This window comes from Drosophila kikkawai, chromosome X (assembly GCF_030179895.1).
Source record: "Drosophila kikkawai strain 14028-0561.14 chromosome X, DkikHiC1v2, whole genome shotgun sequence".
In the NCBI taxonomy this organism is placed as follows: Eukaryota; Metazoa; Arthropoda; class Insecta; order Diptera; family Drosophilidae; genus Drosophila; species Drosophila kikkawai.
In genome coordinates, this window is record NC_091733.1 from 11,324,780 (window position 1) to 11,343,393 (window position 18,614).

Here is an 18,614-nt window from a genome sequence, read left to right on the forward strand (position 1 = left end):
TACCTTTAACTCTCCTGTTAATCAATATGCCACGGCGTACGCATTGTGGGGCAAGCGATAATAAGCAAGGGGAAACGGCAGTGGCAGCAGGACAGAGACGCACCGCAAAAGTCGGACGCTTCCTCGCATAAATATCACCAGCAATTACTCAGTCATAAGTCTGCCGCTCGCTCGTTTGCTGTCATGACATGAGTGACTCTGCCCCGGCGATGCTCGCTCTATAAGGTCCGCGCCAGAGATCTCTCCTTGAAGCCACCGCTCCCTCCCCTCCCACCAGGATCCCGTCGACCCACTGGAACCTCGCCCTCGTCTGTGTGTCGTCTTGTGTGCGCCCAAGTTTGCCGCTGGCTAAGAACGGACATCGAGTTGCAGCTGAAGATGGAGATGGAGATGGCGATGGAGATGAGGCTGGCTGGAAGAAGATGAAGATGGAGATGAAGATGAAGCTGGAGATGCATCTCAGGGTGAAGCTAAAGCTGGGTTGCTGCGTATACTGAAGATGGTCAAGGGCTTTGGGTGTTGGTGTTGCTTTGGCAAATCTCTGCAGCGGCCACTGGGCGGTAATTTGTTAAAGCTTCCTTACTTTTCAACACTCTCCGTTCCAGTAACCGCTCCTGTACCCACTCCCCAACCCAATCCAAAAACCCAGAGGTAGAGCCGAAGAGAGAGCATCTTTAATTGTGCCCCCTTGAGTGGCTGACTGTTTTAGATCCTTGCGACTACTTTGTCTTGATGATAAATCTCCGGTGCCATCCATCTAAGCGCAAGCGTTCCTTATGATGGTCCAAAAGCACGGAGAGAAATAAGATTAACTTGAGAGGATATTCCCAAAAATCCATTTTGATTTTTTTCAACCCTTTTCTCCGAGTGCATGGGATGATCATGATCGTGAAGATCAGCCCCAGCAGCTCCCTCTTTAAGCCGGACTCGAGCACTTGCTTCCTCGACACAAATCAACGGGGATGACAGACTCTGACACCGGGTACTGCGACTGGCTGAGGATGAGTCCCGGGGCTTTCCATCATTCCAGGTCCAGGTCCAGGCCCAAGCCCCGTCTTGAGTCAATGAAAATGTTAAGCATCTTACGCCAACATCAATTTCTTGTTTATTTATAGCCCCGTTTTCCGCTGGCCATGTTTATGGACTCTGGCAGCTCCTCTTCCGGCTGCCTACTTCCCCTACTCCTGATCTTTGCCAGCTCAGCGCCGGCCCCTGACGTCACTGATAAGTATACGAGGGCAAGGGGGGACGGTATACTATGCGAAACATTCAAAAGGTCGGCAATAAACACTGGTGATATGCAATAATACTGCAACTTGGTTTTCCTTTGGGCATTTGGTGTCGTCACTGTCTCAGCTGTTGCTGCTGCTGCTGCTGCTTCTGCTGCTGGTGGCATATCACTGAGTCAATAACCAGCCCGTAACGGCAACAAGTTGTTGTTGTTGTTGCCATCGGCAAGTTTATTTGCGGGCCAAGCGTGATACCCTGTAAACGGTCGAGAGGTTAGGAACAAGTGGAGGCTGTCTTATAAGAGTAGTGTTTCTCTTTTTTTAAGATTTATGAAAGTAAAGGGAAAATTGCAAAGGTATAGATAGGATCTATCAATATAGTATCTTATAGATACCAAAAAATGAAGGCATATAAAATAAAGGTTTACCTCTTCAAAAAAAATCCAAAAAAGTGTCCATATTCCAGTCTTCTCTCCTGAAATTCCTGTATGTTTTGGATTGGAAAAAAGAATATTTTAAAAATTAAAATTAGTTCATAGAGATACATATTTCACTCAGAGATACATCTCAGAAATTATCTAAGGGATACATAGTTATAGATGCCAAAAAATTAAGGAATATAAAATGAAGGTTTTTCTTTTAATAAGACGTAAAGAGAACTGTCTATAGTTGCCTAAATTTCCCAAAGTTAAAGTATGTTTTTTATTGTAAAAATGTTTCAAAAATTGAAACTAGTTCATAGAACCCAGTTTATCACATTTTATAATAGAGCTATACACTCAAGGTACAGGGTATCGCCTTGTTCGTTACTTGCCCGCTCACTTTGTTGTCTTACTTTTTTTGGCTCACGAAAAAAATTCACTGAATTTATCATAAAATTGCGAGAAACTCCGGCGTTTTTCTTAGAAAAAAATTAAATGTGCGACTTGAGCTTGAGACACACCGAGACACATGGGATATTGGAGGCTGGTGATGATGCAGTATCTGTATCTCTTCGTCGCCGTCTAGAGGTGAGATAAGGGCGCCTCGCTGGCACTTGAAAAATGCAAAAAAGAAATGTAAAAAATATGTTTGACCTTGGGCCTAGCTTGGAATTTCCGTCTAAAATTGAAAACACTTTAAGAAAGAATACAGCCTTTTCATTATAGTTATATGTACATAATTATATAGTATATACGGAATAGTTATACAATTGCCACATATTACTGATGGCAAATTTATTGGGAAATGCTTGCGCCGCAACGTTGCTTCCGGGAATTCCGGAATCCCGGTTGACATTCCGCCGAAACTGGAGCCTTAACTTAACTCTGACCCGCCGAAGCCGCCGCCGACTTGGCGGCCTGAGAAACTTTTGCCCCTGAGCCTAATCTAATCTAAATAGAAATTTAAGCGGAAATCAGATAGCACAGTAGTGGCGTACGTACAAGTATTATATATACAAGTATAAGCGCTTGAGTATGTCTCGCCTGGAAGCCCCTCTAAGCACAAATTAAATATTAATGTGGCACAAGCCCTCGTAGAAGACAATCCCGTGAGATTTGCATTGCGCCAAATGGGATTTGTTTGACTTGGTCTAGAGTCATACCATCTAGTAGTACGTACATATCTTGGGAAATCCAAAGATAGAGCCTATGCTCATCGCCGCCCACATGTGATGATGATTCATTTATCTTTTGCAATTTATGATTCGAAAGTGCGCAAATCACTCGAGTGTTTGCTGAATATAATGACGAAGGAAAGGGAGCATTACAGGAAGAGTTGGAATAGTTCTTCTATAAATTAAATGTCAATACATATTCTTATTTATATTTTATAATATTACATAATATTACCATTTTTTACATTTTAATTTTCAAAAAGTTTTCTAAGAGCTCTGATATCAGTTATTGAAATTTAACTAAGTTTTTTTAATCATCCTTAAAACTAACATACTTTAAATAATACAAAAAACCTTAAAATATTACACACTATAATTTAATTATATAATATATTAGTTATATAAGCTTTCCAGTTCATTTTTTAAAAAAATTAATAAATATTCGGATATTTTTTAAGCATATTTTTTTTAAGAGTTTTCTGAATTTTAAAAGCAATTAATTAAGGTAATAATCCTTTAATCCTCTTTTGAACTGCTTGTGTTATTTCCTCAAATATGACACACCATAAATTAAATATTTTCTTATTTTGTTTTTTTAATAAACAAATATTATATTTAAATTAGGCAAATTTTCAAGAAGTTTTCTTTGATTAAGAAAGTAATCATTTAAAACTCCTTTAAACTTTTTATGTTCTACCTTAAAATATTAAATGCTATAAATCAAATATTAATCAGCTTGTTGGTTCATTTTTTAACTAATTAATATTATAAATATTTTAAGAGAAAATTTCAAGGAGTTTTATGCTCGTTAAAACTTCTTTTGTTCTAGCTAAAAATATTTGATACTATAAATTAAATATAAATAATATTTTCAGTACATTTTTTTAACTAATAAATATTATCAAAACTTGTTAAGCAATTTTTCTAGCTGTTTCTTATATATCTATCTATATATGTATTTAAGTATCTTTCTATCATTTAATAAAGAAAGTGTTCCTTTAAAATTCCTTTAAACTTCTTATGCTCTAGTTTAAAATATTACATCCTATAAAAAATAATTCATAATTATCTTTTTAGTTCAATTTTTAAACTAATAAATACTATACAATTATTTAAGCAAATTTTCAAAGAGTATTTAACTATCTATTAAATATAATCTATTTACACTTTCTTAAATTTCCTTAAAATAAATTTCCTTTTCATAAAATCATTTGATTGCATTTTTAAATCAAGTTAAATTCAATTAGTCACAAAAACCTGTCATGGTATTTGGAAATACACCACATAATTAAGCTGTAAAAAATCAACTTGAGTCTTAAATTGTTGCCTAAAACCTAAAACACCCCTCAATGAGTGTTGACTAAGCTCGGGGTTCGCCCACTTAGGTCACAATGCTTTTTTCGGCCCAGACTGTGAAATATTTTGTTATAAAATGTATAATTATATAATACAAATAACCATAAAAAATATATATAATTGCCCCGTTTTCAGGGTTCATTTCAGAGAGGCGGAAAGTCCCCAAAACCGCCAAAGTTCCCCAATTTTTATAGTGTGTTTGTGTGGTAAATGGTTAATTTTAGATGCACTCGCAATTGCCCAGCGATTTCCCTACGGTGAACAAAGCGATTGGGGAACGAGAAAAACTCCCTCGGCCCGGGCACTTGGGCATTTCCGAGCTTAAGCTTTGACTTGTTGGCTTAAGCCAAGCATTTGAACCGTTTTTAATTTCGTTTGCTTTTGGCCTAAAGAGTATTTGTGGCTTATTAGGTTTAGGTTTTCCTCGAGGGCTAAGAGACTGAGACTGAGACTGGACTTGAGACTGAGACTGTGACTGGGACTGGGACTCTTGGCTCAAGACTCGGACTTGGACTTGGCAGAGGTCCACAGTGATGAGTCTTGGCCTTTTTTATGATGGGAAACATTTCTTGTTGGCCGCGGCTTAAATCATATGAATGTGAATGTGAATGTGAGTGTGAATGTGAGTGTGAGTGTAAATGTGACTGCCAGACCAGTCACGGGGGGCGTTGTTGGTGGGCAAACATCATCATCGCAGCGACAACGATCATAATCGCACCAAGTCAAAACCCAAAAGCTGAAACCCTCCATTCATATAGCCAGGTTCAGGCCCCTCTTGGCCCCCTTTTTCTTTGTGTCTTCTTGATTTTCCCCCCGATCTTTCGGTTCATTTTGTTTCTTTTTTACTTCTCTTTTTTTTGTCTTGCCTAATGACAAAGACTAATATTTTCTTCCTGTGACATATCTCTTTCGTGCATTGAATTTGCTTTTGTTGTGTGTTGTTTTGTCTCGCTGAGAGTCTATTGCTGTTGTCGCTCCATTTAGCCCACAGAGAGGCCCAGGCCCAGGCCCAGGGCCCGACGCAGCATTTTATGGAAATTATTTGTTGCATTGCGCTGCTAATGTGTTAAAACAATATCTGGGCCCAGGCCGCCGCCGTCGCCGCCGTCGGAGGCGGACAAGTGTCCGTCCAGGTGTCCATTTGTCCGCTTGTCCGCTGTCCGGCTTTTGTGTGTGCTGTGTGGCACAAATAAGACGGGGAAATATTTACACAAACGCTGAGGCAGGGCGGCCAGCTGTGAGCCGGGCACGCCCCTGCCGCCGCCCCTAAGTCTCATCGCAGAGAGAGATCTTGCCTGTGGCTACCTCTGCCTTGGTGCCTCTCCTTCTGCAATTGGCAATTCAACGACAAAATGTCTAAGGACTACTTCACCTGGTCGCAGTTGTGTAGGTGGACCACCCAGCCACCGGTTTGCCGGTTTTGTCCCTTGTCCCCTGCCTCAATTAGCTCCCACTGAGATGGGCTCACCTGCGCGATGCCTCCTCACCACGCCTGGGCTCACCGTGTTTTGCCAGCTTGGTCAACCGTCGGTGGTCAATGGTTGTGTTGGCTCAGCGCGAGCGTTGCAAATTGAAACGTTCTTTAAGTCCTTTTTAGTCCAGTTAGTCCTTTGGTTGTTTTTCTCTTTTCTTTTAGGACAGACCTCCCCCCCCACCTGGTCTTGGGAATTTGTAGACTTTATGTATCTATTAGGACCTTATTTATTTCACTTGTAAGAGAGTCCTGCATTTAATTATCCTTGTGATTTATCCTTTCTGTTAGCTTTATAAGTGCTATATTGGTTCTGATTCATTAGGGTTCATTGTAACCTTTATAACCTTATTATTTTCTATAATAATCTTCCAGTCTGTATTAACCTTATATACCTTACAAGGCAAGGACTTTCTTCCTTACACAACTATATACCTATATAGGGTTATATTGTGATTTCTTTGCAAAAAATTAAAAAAAAAAATCAAGTAATTAATATAATTTTCACCTCTCTTAAAAGATCCCTTGATCCTTGATTTCTGTACCTAATCCAAGGCATTACTTTCTCTCACCAACTTCCGCAGGACATTTGTAATTGTCCTATGCCTGACATCCTGCACCGTTAACACATCCGCTTGGGCAGGCAACTTCGTGTTCGACTCCCATTGTCGATCAGGTGTTTTGTTGATGCCGTCCGATTCTTTCACGATCAATTGTTGTCAATGTCCTTGCCCGATGTTGTCATTTGCTGAGCTCCTTTTGTTGTTTTCGAGGAGCGAAACAAATATCAGGAAATGTCATCATTTGTACAGAGAGATGCGAGTGGGAAGACAAGAAAGGACAAGCCATTGAATTGCAGTAGTATTCAGGACATTGCCACACATGGCGTGTGATCAAGGGGGGAGGGAGAGAGAAGTGAAAGAGGGAGAAAGAAAGATAGCCATAGAGAGAGAGCAGCAAAGAGAGTAAGAAATTGTCACTGCCAGCTGCTGCCTTCCTTTTTTCTTTTCTTCGCATCCGTCTGTCTTCCTTTCTTTCTTCTCTCTCTCTCTTTCTCTCTTTCTCTCTCACCTCGATTCTTTCCCTTCTTCGTTTTCCCAACGTTTTGTACTGCTTACCCCCTCCCTCTCCCTGTCGAGCCTGTTGTATCAGCATTTCTCTTGCCTTGTCTTGTTTGAATTGTTCTCGCCCAAACAGATTTGATCAGTTTTTAATGAACTTCATTCATGTTTGAATGACTTTGATCAGTTCCGCTCTGGCCTCACCTATACCTCTCTTTTCTTCTCTCTCTCTCTTTTACTCTCTTTATGTAACTTCTTCTCCCTCTCTCTCTCAACAATAGCAATTCCACAAGCCTTTTGAACGCGTGCGGTTCAAGATCTTCTTGATTTTTATTTTGACAGTGTCCCAAAAAAAGGCGCAAAAAGTGAAGAATTTAGGAAAGAGGCAAGGATCATGGATATGCGGATAAGGCAAGGCTTAAGAGGGGAAACTGTTTAGGCGGTGGCGTATTAGTAATATATTAGTTTAAAACCAAAAGACAACTAAAACATAAAGATAGACTGAGAAAAAATTTAAGAAAGCCTAAACAAGCCTTTTGTCAAGGACCTAGTGAACTAGGAAAATGCATAATTAAACAATATTATAATTGAGGAAAACTAAGAAATATTTTGTAAATCTAGTTTTTAATTTGGTTTTTATATACTTTTTAAATGTTATTTTATTTTTATTTTTATTTTTAAATTTATATTTATATTTATTATATACTTTTTAAATCTTTATCGTTTTTGAGAACTCAGGGTTTATTTTTTTCTATATTTTAGTTTAGTTGAGTTTTACTTTAGATTTTTCTATATTTTAATACACTTAAATCAAAACCTGAAAAGGTCTATCTATCTCTTAATATATCGATGAATGTAGCCTGGTAATATTAATTTCAGTTAAAAAATGGAAAAACGAAGAAAAATCTTATTTTAATTATATAAAAATATAACTTAAATATTTATAAAATATATAATATGATAAAAACAAAATCAAAATATATATACTATAAATATAAATCAAAATACAAGACTTTTATTTAGATACAACAAATTTTCCCTCCAGTGCAGCCGAACAGTTCCATCGGCTAATCTCCCCCTCCGGCTCCGAGGGCCCATCTAAGCCGATCTTGAGGTTAAAAAATCTCTCACTCTCTCCGCCCAGCCAAGACCAGGTTTAACGAGACGTACAACAAAAAATATTTTCACCAAGTGCCGACAGTTACCCCGCCCTATTCTCGGCTTCATATTCATAACCTTCACCATCCAGTTTCAGTTTTGGTTAGCCCGGGGAGATGGAGATTGGGTTGATTGAGGGTCCTTCAAAAAGGGTACAAAACAAAGACTCTGGAAATCAGAAAATTGTATTAAATGTGTCCCACATTATGAGAGAGACTGCGACTGCGACTCCGACTCCGACTGGGAGCCTGCGAGATGATATAGAAAAATTTATTATTTTACTTGTCAGAATTTGTGCAGCAGAAGATCTGTTAAGACGACAGTCGCTCATCATCATGATCGCGATGATTATCATTATTGAGGCACTCTTGCTTTGATCTGGACCAGAGTTGCGCCCAGGTTCAGGGCTCAGATCTTACCATTCCCATACCCATCCTATGCCCCCTGTATTCCCCTATAGAGACCCCTCCTCCTCCTACTCCTCCATGGGCGCAGCAAGTGCAGCGCGTTGTTGCCGCCAAAGTTGACGCTTTGTGTCATTGTCAAGTGTTGCGCCTTGTTTGAGCGTAGCAGAGAGGAGCCTCTCGAGGAGCAGTCCCTATCTGGATCTGATTCTGACTCGAAATCAGAATCAGAATCAGAATCCGAAACCGTATCCGAGTCTCGGCTCTGCTCTATTTGTAGCCGTTTGATTTGTGATTAATGTCTCCCTCTGTTGCCTTTGTGACGCGGGGTGTCGCTGTCTAGCTGCTCGTGTGTGTCTGTGTGGCATTCAATCAGCCGCCAGGGGAGACGAGGGGTCGGAATAGCCCAAATGCCTCACCTGAGAAGCCCGAAGACCGAAGACAGGGCCATCCAATTGGCGGTCAACAAATGAAGAGAACAATAAACGGAGAGTCGATTTGATAGCATTTTATATGGACAACTCTTGGTTGCATTATAATTGAAACAATTACAAAATTCTATTGGCTTCTAATAATAATTAATAATAATTAATAATAATTGATAATAATTAATAATAATTAATAATAATTAATAATAATTAATAATAATTAATAATAATTAATAGTAATTAATAATAATTAATCATAATTAATAATAATTAATAATAATTAATAATAATTAATAGTAATTAATAATAATTAATCCTAATTATTCCTAATTAATCCTAATTAATCATAATTAATCATAATTAATAATAATTAATAATAATTAAGAATAATTAATAATAATTAATATTAATTAATAATGATTAAGAATAATTAATAATAATTAATATTAATTAATAATAATAATTATTAATATCATATATATTTTAATAATACACTACAAATACTACAATACACGTATTATTACGTATTTAAATACCTATTCTTGTTGTTCTTTCGATTACAAATCCACTTGGCTTAAAACCCCCTTCCCTTGGTTATTTGTCACAGGGCTTTGGCACCTCGATTTCGGCTGCAAATTAATGCGATATAAAAAACGCTTATGCCCCGCTTAACCGTTATGTCTAACAAAAACAAACAAGCCAGCTAAAGTCTTGGCCAGGAGCAGAGTCCCAGCTGTAGCTAAGGTAGAGAGGCTGATGGAGGCCAGGTGAAAAAAGGCTGCAACGGAGGCGACGGAGGCAGCTCCTCCGGCGAGTCACGTTCGCCAGGTTGCATAAATCAAGTGACAGTCACCGCCGACGACGACGACGAGGAGGAGGATGCAGTGCGTTTGCGTGTGAATGTGAGTGTGTCACTAGCGCAGCGGACAAGCGGACCGCAGACAGCGGACAAGCGGACCGTGGACAAGGGAAGGGCAGGGTAAAAGGGCCAACGGCCAACAGGGTACACGGAGCACCGCGAGATGCTGTGCCGGTGATTATGACGACAAACCATAAAACGCATGGCAGGATTGAAGCGAGAGCGTCGCGAGTTATTCCGTGGCTTCCAGGAACCCGGCTGCCTGGCGGTGGCTTCATCCTAGACTTAATCCATGCACGCACCAACGCCGGAGTCCTGTGTGTGCGAAATGCAAAACAATATCATCATAAAAAGGTAGCAAAGCCAGTCGCCCATGACCAAGAGCATGTTCAGCAGTGGCAAATAACCAAAACTGAAATGCTGAAAAAATTGAAAAATTGAAAAATTGAAAAATTGAAAAACTCTCAAACGGAAAACTCTAAAAGCCAAAAACCAAAAACCAAAAACCGAGAAGCCAGAGCAAAGAAACCAGAGAAACCCAAACGCAAAACCTAAACCCAAGCCAGAGTCCCGCACTCGTGACCGCTATAAATCGATGAAGTCATTGTGTGTGAGAGCCGCAGGAGTAACAGGGTCTCGGGTCCCAGGGACCAGACCTGCGTTGAGTTTTATTTTTATTTTCGTACTTGGTTCGATTTTATTGCCACCTCATAAAAGTAGCATAAACATGTTAGTAGCCTTTTGCTACCGCTACTTAAGTTAGTTGCCAAAAAGCGCTGCGTGCCCCTTTTTGTTTTGAGGGGATTTACGAATATTGTTGCACATTTTATTAGGTTTTATATTTTTGCAAAGAGATAGGGTATATCTAACAACAGGGGAAGGGTATTATCTAATAGTGAGCTCAGTTAGATTTCGACTGATTTTAGGGTATTACCAAGGTCGACTTGTTGGCCAAGTTCCAGTTCTGTTCTCTTTGGGTTCTTGTGAACTTTTCTTTCAGTGTCAAAGTGTAATAAAATATTACTCATGGTAATTAAAATTTTGTGCTGCTTCTCGACGCTGCTTTTATTTCTTTGCCGGCGGCTCAAGTTCAATGTGCACACGCACACACGCCGAGGCAGCAAAGTGAAAAAATTAAAACAATTAAAAAGCGTTTGTCGAGGTGCTCAAGTTGAAACAAAAAAAATGAAATAAAAATAACTGGAGGGGGGCTTTTCCGAGGGAGTTTGCGCCTGCGCAGACCATAAACCAGCATAAAGCAAACTGCGCTGCCGGCGACAGTTCAACGACATGTTTATTAAGTCATACGCAAAATTTGTTAGGCCACAGCCTGGGACTGGAACTCGGACTGAGACTCGAACTGAGACTGAGACTGGAACTCAGACTGGGACTGGGTCCAGTCTTAACTGTCTGAGAACCCAGAGAAGCCGGCAAGCCGGCAAAGCCGGGCGAGATTTATGCCGCCGCACTCTATGAGATTACATAAATGGCCATTAAAATGTATGCTAATAAAAACAAGATATGTCCAACCAGACAAGCGCACAAATTATATAATTAAGACCCCAACGCAGTCGGTAGAGGAATATTATTTACTCACCTCGGTAGGCACATAGTAGAACATGGAACGAAGAAGCCCACACACTTCCAACGAAAACTAAGGAACAAGTCATTTTTTAGCTATTTATTTCTGATTTATTTTGGGTGACAACAAGGGAAAATAAATGGGAAACACGAATTTAGTATTGAAAACAAAATATAAAAAAAAATCTAAGAGGGGTTTTCATAATATTTTTTATATGACCTTCAAAAATAGGCAATGATTTAGGTATTACCAACTACAGGGTATCCTGAAATAGGATTACCAATTAATTTATTTATAATAAAAATATATAAATATAAAATAATAGCAAATATATATAATTGATCATATAAAAGATTTAATAAATAAATAAAATAATAAAAAAAGTATAATTAATCATATAAAAGAGCTAAAAAAAAAAAATTAAAAACTACAATAAATGAAAGTATAAATGTATATAAAGAGGAAAATGTATATATATCATATATCGTGTTTAATATTTTATCAAAAATATTGTGAACATTAATTCATAAAATTGTATATATGTATATATCTATGGATATATCATTTTTAAGAATTCATTTGGCTTATAATAATAATAACAAGAAAGGAAGCTAACTTCGGCACGCCGAAGTTTGGATACCCTTGCAGATTGGTTTTCATATTTATATTATAAATTATATTGCCGAAAACAGACACTAAACAGAGTTTCATAACATTTTACCTATACTTATTATGTTTAAAGTTTGACAGTTACAGTTATACATTCCCAGCTTTACATTTTCTCTACATCTACGGATCGCTTCTATGGCAGCTATATGATATAGTTGTCCGATTTTCATAATATTCTGAAATAATACTAAAAGCTCATGTCTCAAAGTAGATGAAAATACGTTGAAAAACAACGAAGTTATAATATTTTTAAGACAGCTTAGTAGCCAGCGATAATTTATAAATTTATATTATATATAAAAAGATACATATTTACTCGCATTCTATAGGGCCTTGACTTATTTAAAATTTGACAGCAAATAGGAGTAGATAATAAAACCAAAAAAGCGGTTTTATTCGTTTAATAAATCCAATAAAATGTCCTCATGAAAACGCTTTAAACCGAAATTAAAGAATATAATGAACAATAGATTCAATGAATATTTAAAATTAGTTCCATATAAGATTTAATTCTCAGAATGGTTTTTTCATCACTGAAATGTTGGAAATTTTGCGAGTTTCAACTTTGGCGTCGAATTCCAAAGACATGGGCAATGTTCCACGATTGGGACTATTTTTTAGTAGTGCCGTGATGTATTGAGAGTAGGTCCTACCGAAAATAATAAAGGTAAGTCCAATTATATAGGCCACGTAATTCAAAATGTCGGCAAACATCGGTTTTATGTATTCTTAGGTATACCGCGGAACCGGTACGTGATGCAAAATAATTTTGTATGGGACTTTTACTCAGGAGCACCCAAATATCATGGAAAACTTGAAATGATTCGTGGAAATTTCACAAAGTTTAATTTTGTGTTCCTGTGTTATTAATTTAACAATATTTTCTTTGTGATTTAGATTTAGATTTTATGGATTCAAAGCCTTCCCAACGACCAAGCTAAAATCTAACTTGCTAACTAATAATAAAACAAATAATAGTTTAATTTATTTATTTAAGAATATGCGATGGAAGATATGTGATTTATATTTTTATATATATTATCATATTAAATTATATTTATTTTATTTTCCCCCCCAATTTCTACTGATACTTTAAGGCTTATTCCTGCTACTTTCCTAGAGTTTCACCCAAAGTAATTTTTCTGCTGATGCCACTGTTGACATGTCTTAATCGACCTCGACTTCTTTCCCAGAAGCAGAAGCTAGCCTCTCTTTTCCCTCTCAGCCAGCTCGTAAAGCTGATAAACAACGAAAATCGAAAACCGAAATTAAAAAAAAACCATAAAATCCGGTGATGAAAATATTCGCGGCGCAATCGAGTGGCTCGATCGCAGCACGAGCTCAAAGCCTGAAGCTGACTGCCGGGCGGCTTGGCAAACGTAAATAATAACAACTGTAAAAATCATAATAATAACAATAACAAAGCGTTCGGCCTCAGCGCCGATAAAAATAATAAACAAGGCAGAGAGCGTAAATATTGAAGGCGCTTGGAAATGCAAATCACACGCCCAATTTAACAAATTAATTGAATCGCTTTGTAAACAAATCGAATTTCAATTGCAAACGCGGCAAAGGCTAATTGACTCGCTTTGATGGTGGGGTTGGGGGAATCCCGGGTAGAATATACATATACAGTAAACTATATGGGTTAGTGATGACAGAGGCAGAAGCAATTAAGATGAGGTACTGGAAATTAATAAATAATAAGTGTATCTTTAACTAGAATCCTTTTATGGCAAATCCTTTGTCTCTCCTTTGGCCACCCATCAATCACCTCCACCCAATTAGGGCTGATCAATCGCCGCTTTGATCCATCATTGCACTCATAATTATAATTGAAGCCACTCTCCTTCCTTCTTCGCTTGCCACATAATTGAGTTGTCACTTGTCTGCAGCTCAATCGCTCGGAAAAGCGGAAAACCCAGGCGAGAATGGGAAACATACATATGTATATATAGATATTCCTTCGTCCGTCTGTCTTGCAAGAACGGGGACAGGGACTTGGTTTCCTGGAAGGTGTTGCAGGACAATAAAAAATACAAAACGAGAGATTGGGAATTTGTGAGACCAACAAAAAGGAGCGCAAATGGCAGGACAATGGCAAAAAGTGGCACAGCCAACAAAGGGCTGCACAAATGCAGTTATCTTTTGCAAATTTCGTCCGTAGAAATGATGGGTTATTAAATGTTGTTAATCTCCAAGCTGAGAGACCCACGCAGACATACATATATACATGCATATTCAAATTTCAGAGCCAAGAGCCAGGTAGTCAGTCAGTCGTTTTGACCGACCGCTATGGCAACCACTGTTATGGCCAGGTCAGTAAAGGACCACTAGGGGTTGTCGAGCCTCTTGGCATTTGCCTTTATTGTGCACGATGTTTAAATATTTACCGAGTTTTACAATATTTATGACAGCTAAAAACATAACAACACCTACTTACCCAAAAGGGCTCATGGCGAGCAGGCCTAAAAAGGGGACACTTGACACTGGTACTGGTACCCGGCCGGGTCTGGTTTGGTTTGGTCTGGTCCGGCTTACAACATGGACTTCCTTCGATCGATTGCAATCAATAAACGGCTTAGACGGCATTATATATGTATATATAGTTTCGCTACCATACACAGCTCGTCTCGTGCTAATCCATTTGCATGTCAACAGCATGTCCTTGGACCACTGTGTGTTGTCTGCTGTCCCGTCTGCTTCCGTTCGCTGAGCGCTAATAATCCGACTGGACTGGGCCCTAAGTTGGCCACTAAGCGCCCTAAACGGAGCTTGGCAATAAGCCAAGGCATTAAAAAGTAAATTTGCCTAAATCCGCTTAAAACAAAGCGGGGATTTTGGTACTAGGACTTGGACTGGCGAATGCGAGTATTCATACTCATATTTAAATTCCAATTCAGACTCTTAGGCGAGACAAGTGCAGGCCTTGTTTTCGTTAACCCCGGGGATAAGCGGCAGCTCATCTGGCGGCTGATCCCCGAGCCGGGCTCTTGCCGCTGACGGCTTCAGGCTCAGCTTTATGGCACTAGAGTGGCTGCACTTGGCCAAAGAAACTTTCATTGAGAGCCAGGTTTCATTGATCGGAGTCCATTCATTGGGTTTACAGGTAGATGTGCTCAGGGGGGGATTTGGTATCTGGGGGGTTTTCACCAGGGTTATCTAAAGGGGAGTTGTGCTAATATGTAGCCTGAAGCAGTCGCAGGAGATCGTAAGACCCTGGAGAGACCATGGGAGTCAAGAGAATCATTGCTGGGATATCCAGAGAAAAAGGAGACTTTATTCTAGGATATCTTTAGACTTAAGATAGAAAGGTGGGTGACGGATAGATATATAGAAAGATAGATAGATAGATAAATAGATAGAGATATATATAGATCGATAGATATTCAGTTAGAAATAAAGTTATCGCACAGCCCTCCAGCTATGGATATTATTTTACACCGGTTAAAATCTGCAGAACATAAAAACTGGCATTAAAGTGCGCTTAAAATTCCCAAGTAGGAACTTTTTGTCATGCACTTAAAATTCCCAAGTCAAAATTCTGTTACACGCGAACATGTTAAAATCCCTGTCATAAAATATTATATAAAAGAGATTTTCTTAATATAAACCACGTGCTAGACTCAATATTTTAAGAAAAATTTAATTTTATTTAATGAATTAGTTGTTTAAGTTCCATGCAAATTTCTTTATTTCCCTCCCCAAAACGCAAATCAATCCACTTTAGCTTTCAGTTTTCGATTACAGTTTATTGTTGGCTTTATTTCGCAGCTGCTTTAAGTATAATTCGTTCGGTTCTATAAATACGAAAATCGATTTCTAGCGGCGATCTTAGGCTATATACAATTAGGTTAAATACGAACTAGTCAAGCACTATATCACAGATGTCAAAAACACAAGCTAGCCTAGCAAAAAAAAATGTTAGAGAGCTTAGATCGAACTTAGCCTAGATACAATGGGTTAGCTTAGCCTACTAGCGGGGTGGTGGATCTAGATCAGGATCAGGATCACGGAGGAGGAGGGTCACATAATATTCCTTAGGGGGCAAGGCGGGGGATGATAATACTTCCGGGGGCGGCGGTTGCTCTTATGTGACTAGAACGGCAACGGCTGAGGGGGTCTTCTCCAATAAATACGTACGAGTCTGTGCTGGCAATCAAATAATTTACTTAATCTACGATCGGTCGATTAACGGTTAAATTAATGGCGGGACAGGTCTAAGTAGATGCGTTTTGTGGGTGTATTTTAGGGTGTGTCTTGTGTGTGTGTGTTTATCCTGAGGATGGTGAAGCTGCAACCTCACGTGCGCTGCACGCTCGACTGGCGCTTGCCGCGCAATCCGGTAGCTGATCTGCCGCCGGCTCCAGCACCGGCTAAAGCAGCTCCTGCTATAGTTTCTTGACCAGAACTAGAGCCAGAGCCAAGACTCGGCTTGGACACCTCATTGAACTCCTTGCGGTTCGCCAAGTTGGCGGAGCTCTGCCAGCGCTGCTCCAGCTGCTGCTGCTTCTTCTGGTGCTGCTGCTTCCGCGAGTGGTGCTGCTGCTGCTGCTTCCCCGACTGGTGGTTATGATGGAACTGATGATGATGCTTTTTGCGTGGGTGGTTCCTTTGCTTCCTGGGACGCCGCTGGCCATCGCGACGCAACAGCTGCCACATGGTTCGCAGGAAGTCATAGTAATGGTGCTTCACAAAACGCATGTCAATAGAGTCGGCGCTGGCACCACTTGTTCCACCACTGCCACCCTTGGAACGCAGCTTCAAACGCTTATTCATCTCCAGACGCGAGATCTGCGGCAGAGGCGCAGAGCCCGATAATGAAGGCACCGCCGTCGCACCGCTGCGCCGCTGCTTCTGCGTGTGGCGCGGACTCTGCGTCTGGTTGACGGCCGTCTCCAGCTCACAAAGGATGCGCCGGGAGCTCAGCAGCAGCTCGCGCAGCTCGCGGGCGGTGCTCGACTCGCGGGTGATGGAGCGCTGATCCCAGCGTATCTGTTGACGCCTCAAATAGGCAAAGCTAGCGACGTACGTTTGCATGTTGCGGTACCAGCGCTTCAGGGCAATCTATAAGGAAAAGGATGAAATGGCAGAAGGAGTGGCAAAGTTAGCTAGGAATCCAGGATATTTCTTGGCTAGAATAAAGTCAGGTTGCTAGGAAAACTATGACTTACCGTGGAATTGGGCTTGAGCTTGGGCAGGAACTTGTAGTTGTGCGTGTGCAGGGACCACATGGTCATGTTGCGTATATCAATGGCCGAGTCCTGGCTGCTGTTCAAACTGCGGTACTCCCTAAAGGCATGACGCTTCAGCTGATTGAAGCTCTAAGGAATTACAAGAAGATAAAAAGAAGAGATCATGGGTTAGTCCTGCTGGAGATAACCAAAATCTTCGTGACAAACTCACCTGCCTGGGACGCTGTCGGCTAAGGCGATCCCCCGCCGAGGGATGATAGTTGCCACCGCAGGGATTGGCCCACTCCAGGGCGGTGGTGTTCTCGTCAAAGTTTCGATAGTCTATCCAGTTGCTGTTCCGCTTCCGATGGCGCTTCCTCAGGCCCGAGGCTGAGGAGGAGGAGGAGGCGGCGGAGCTATTGCTGGTGATGGTGGTGCTCGAGGTGGTGGTGCGCACCTGGAGCCGGGCGGCATCGATTACGGTGAGTCCGCCGCTGCTGGTGGAGCGCGTGGCCGCCGGTTGGGGCAATTCGGCGGCAAGCATGATGGCGAGCAGGAGCAGGAGCAGCCGGTAATGGGCCATTGCGGCATGTTGCTTGCTTCCGTTACCGCCGGCGTTTCCGTTTCCGTTGCCGGCCGTGATGCTGCCTTTAGCTGTGGTCGCAGCGCTTTGCCGCCAACCAACTGGAGTCCATAGATCCATATCCATCAGGAAGGTAGGAAGGTTTAAGGAGTTTAAGGACAGGGGCAAGAGGAGGGTAAAAAAAGAAAAGAGTGGGAGACAGACAATGAGTATTTTTTTGGTTTTTTTTTTTTTTTTGGTTGGTTGGCTTGGGGAATGCAAATGTAAATTCAACTCAGATTCAGATGCAACGATCACTGATTCCAAACTCTTTGAAAATTGCGACTCCTACGACTGGTCACAATGTTATCCTTGATACTACTCTCTTTTTCTGGCTTCTCTAGGAGTCCTGGCTCAATGCGAGTGCAACAAGAGGAACCGTGCAACAGTCTGAACAATTTTGTTCGCTTTTTTTAACATTTTCTCTGCGTATTTTGGTTTTGTTTGGCTTCTTTTTACGTTTTTTAATGTTTTTTTTTTGTTGTTAATGCTTCTTTTTAATGGTTTTTTTCTTCTTTTTGGCTTTTCCAGGGCGTTAGATTAGTGTGTGAATGTGTGTGTGTGTGTTTTTGTTTTTTGTTTTATTTTTTTTGGGAGTAGGGAAAGGGGGAGTATAGGTGGAATATTGAAAAACTTTTTAATTTAGACAATTAACTCGAAAGTAGCCTGAGCGAGAAGGCTCTACGGAAGACTATCTGAGGCTCCTCGTAGGCGGAAAATTGGCTTGAAGAAAAGCGTAGAACTGGCAAATGGGCAAAAAGGCCGATTCGCCGGCACATGGAATTGCCACGGCAAAGTTCAAAGCGAAAAGTTTGGGAGAATTTTGGTTAACAAAAATTTGGAATTTTTGAAACTCAAAAAATTTGTATTTATTCCGGTTGAAGCTAATCTCATTCGATCGAGTCGCACACACACACACACACACACACAAATCTATTATCCTTGATCGTTGGCTGAATGTGGTTATTCTACTTTACTTTTGATTTTAATTAAATTAAAAATAA

General features: G+C 40.3%; 1 protein-coding gene across 1 annotated transcript; it reads right to left on the reverse strand.

The window, feature by feature from the left end:
• Positions 1–15,964: 15,964 nt before the first annotated feature.
• upd1 (unpaired 1) lies at positions 15,965–18,385 on the reverse strand. The gene is made up of 3 exons (XM_041775106.2): positions 17,221–18,385; positions 16,989–17,138; positions 15,965–16,881 (listed from the first exon to the last, which is right to left on the reverse strand). The coding sequence occupies exons 1-3, from the start codon at positions 17,695–17,697 to the stop codon at positions 16,117–16,119; spliced, it is 1,392 nt and encodes a 463-aa protein (XP_041631040.1). The 5' UTR covers positions 17,698–18,385; the 3' UTR covers positions 15,965–16,116.
• Positions 18,386–18,614: the final 229 nt, after the last annotated feature.

Bases quoted from the DNA above. Each gene is read 5' to 3' on its own strand.
- upd1 (XM_041775106.2), bottom strand. From the start codon at position 17,697: ATGGATATGGATCTATGGACTCCAGTTGGTTGGCGGCAAAGCGCTGCG. The intron at 17,139-17,220 runs GTGAGTTTGTCA...GTAATTCCTTAG, and splicing joins GCCGACAGCGTCCCAGGCAG to AGCTTCAATCAGCTGAAGCG. The intron at 16,882-16,988 runs GTAAGTCATAGT...TTTTCCTTATAG, and splicing joins AGCTCAAGCCCAATTCCACG to ATTGCCCTGAAGCGCTGGTA.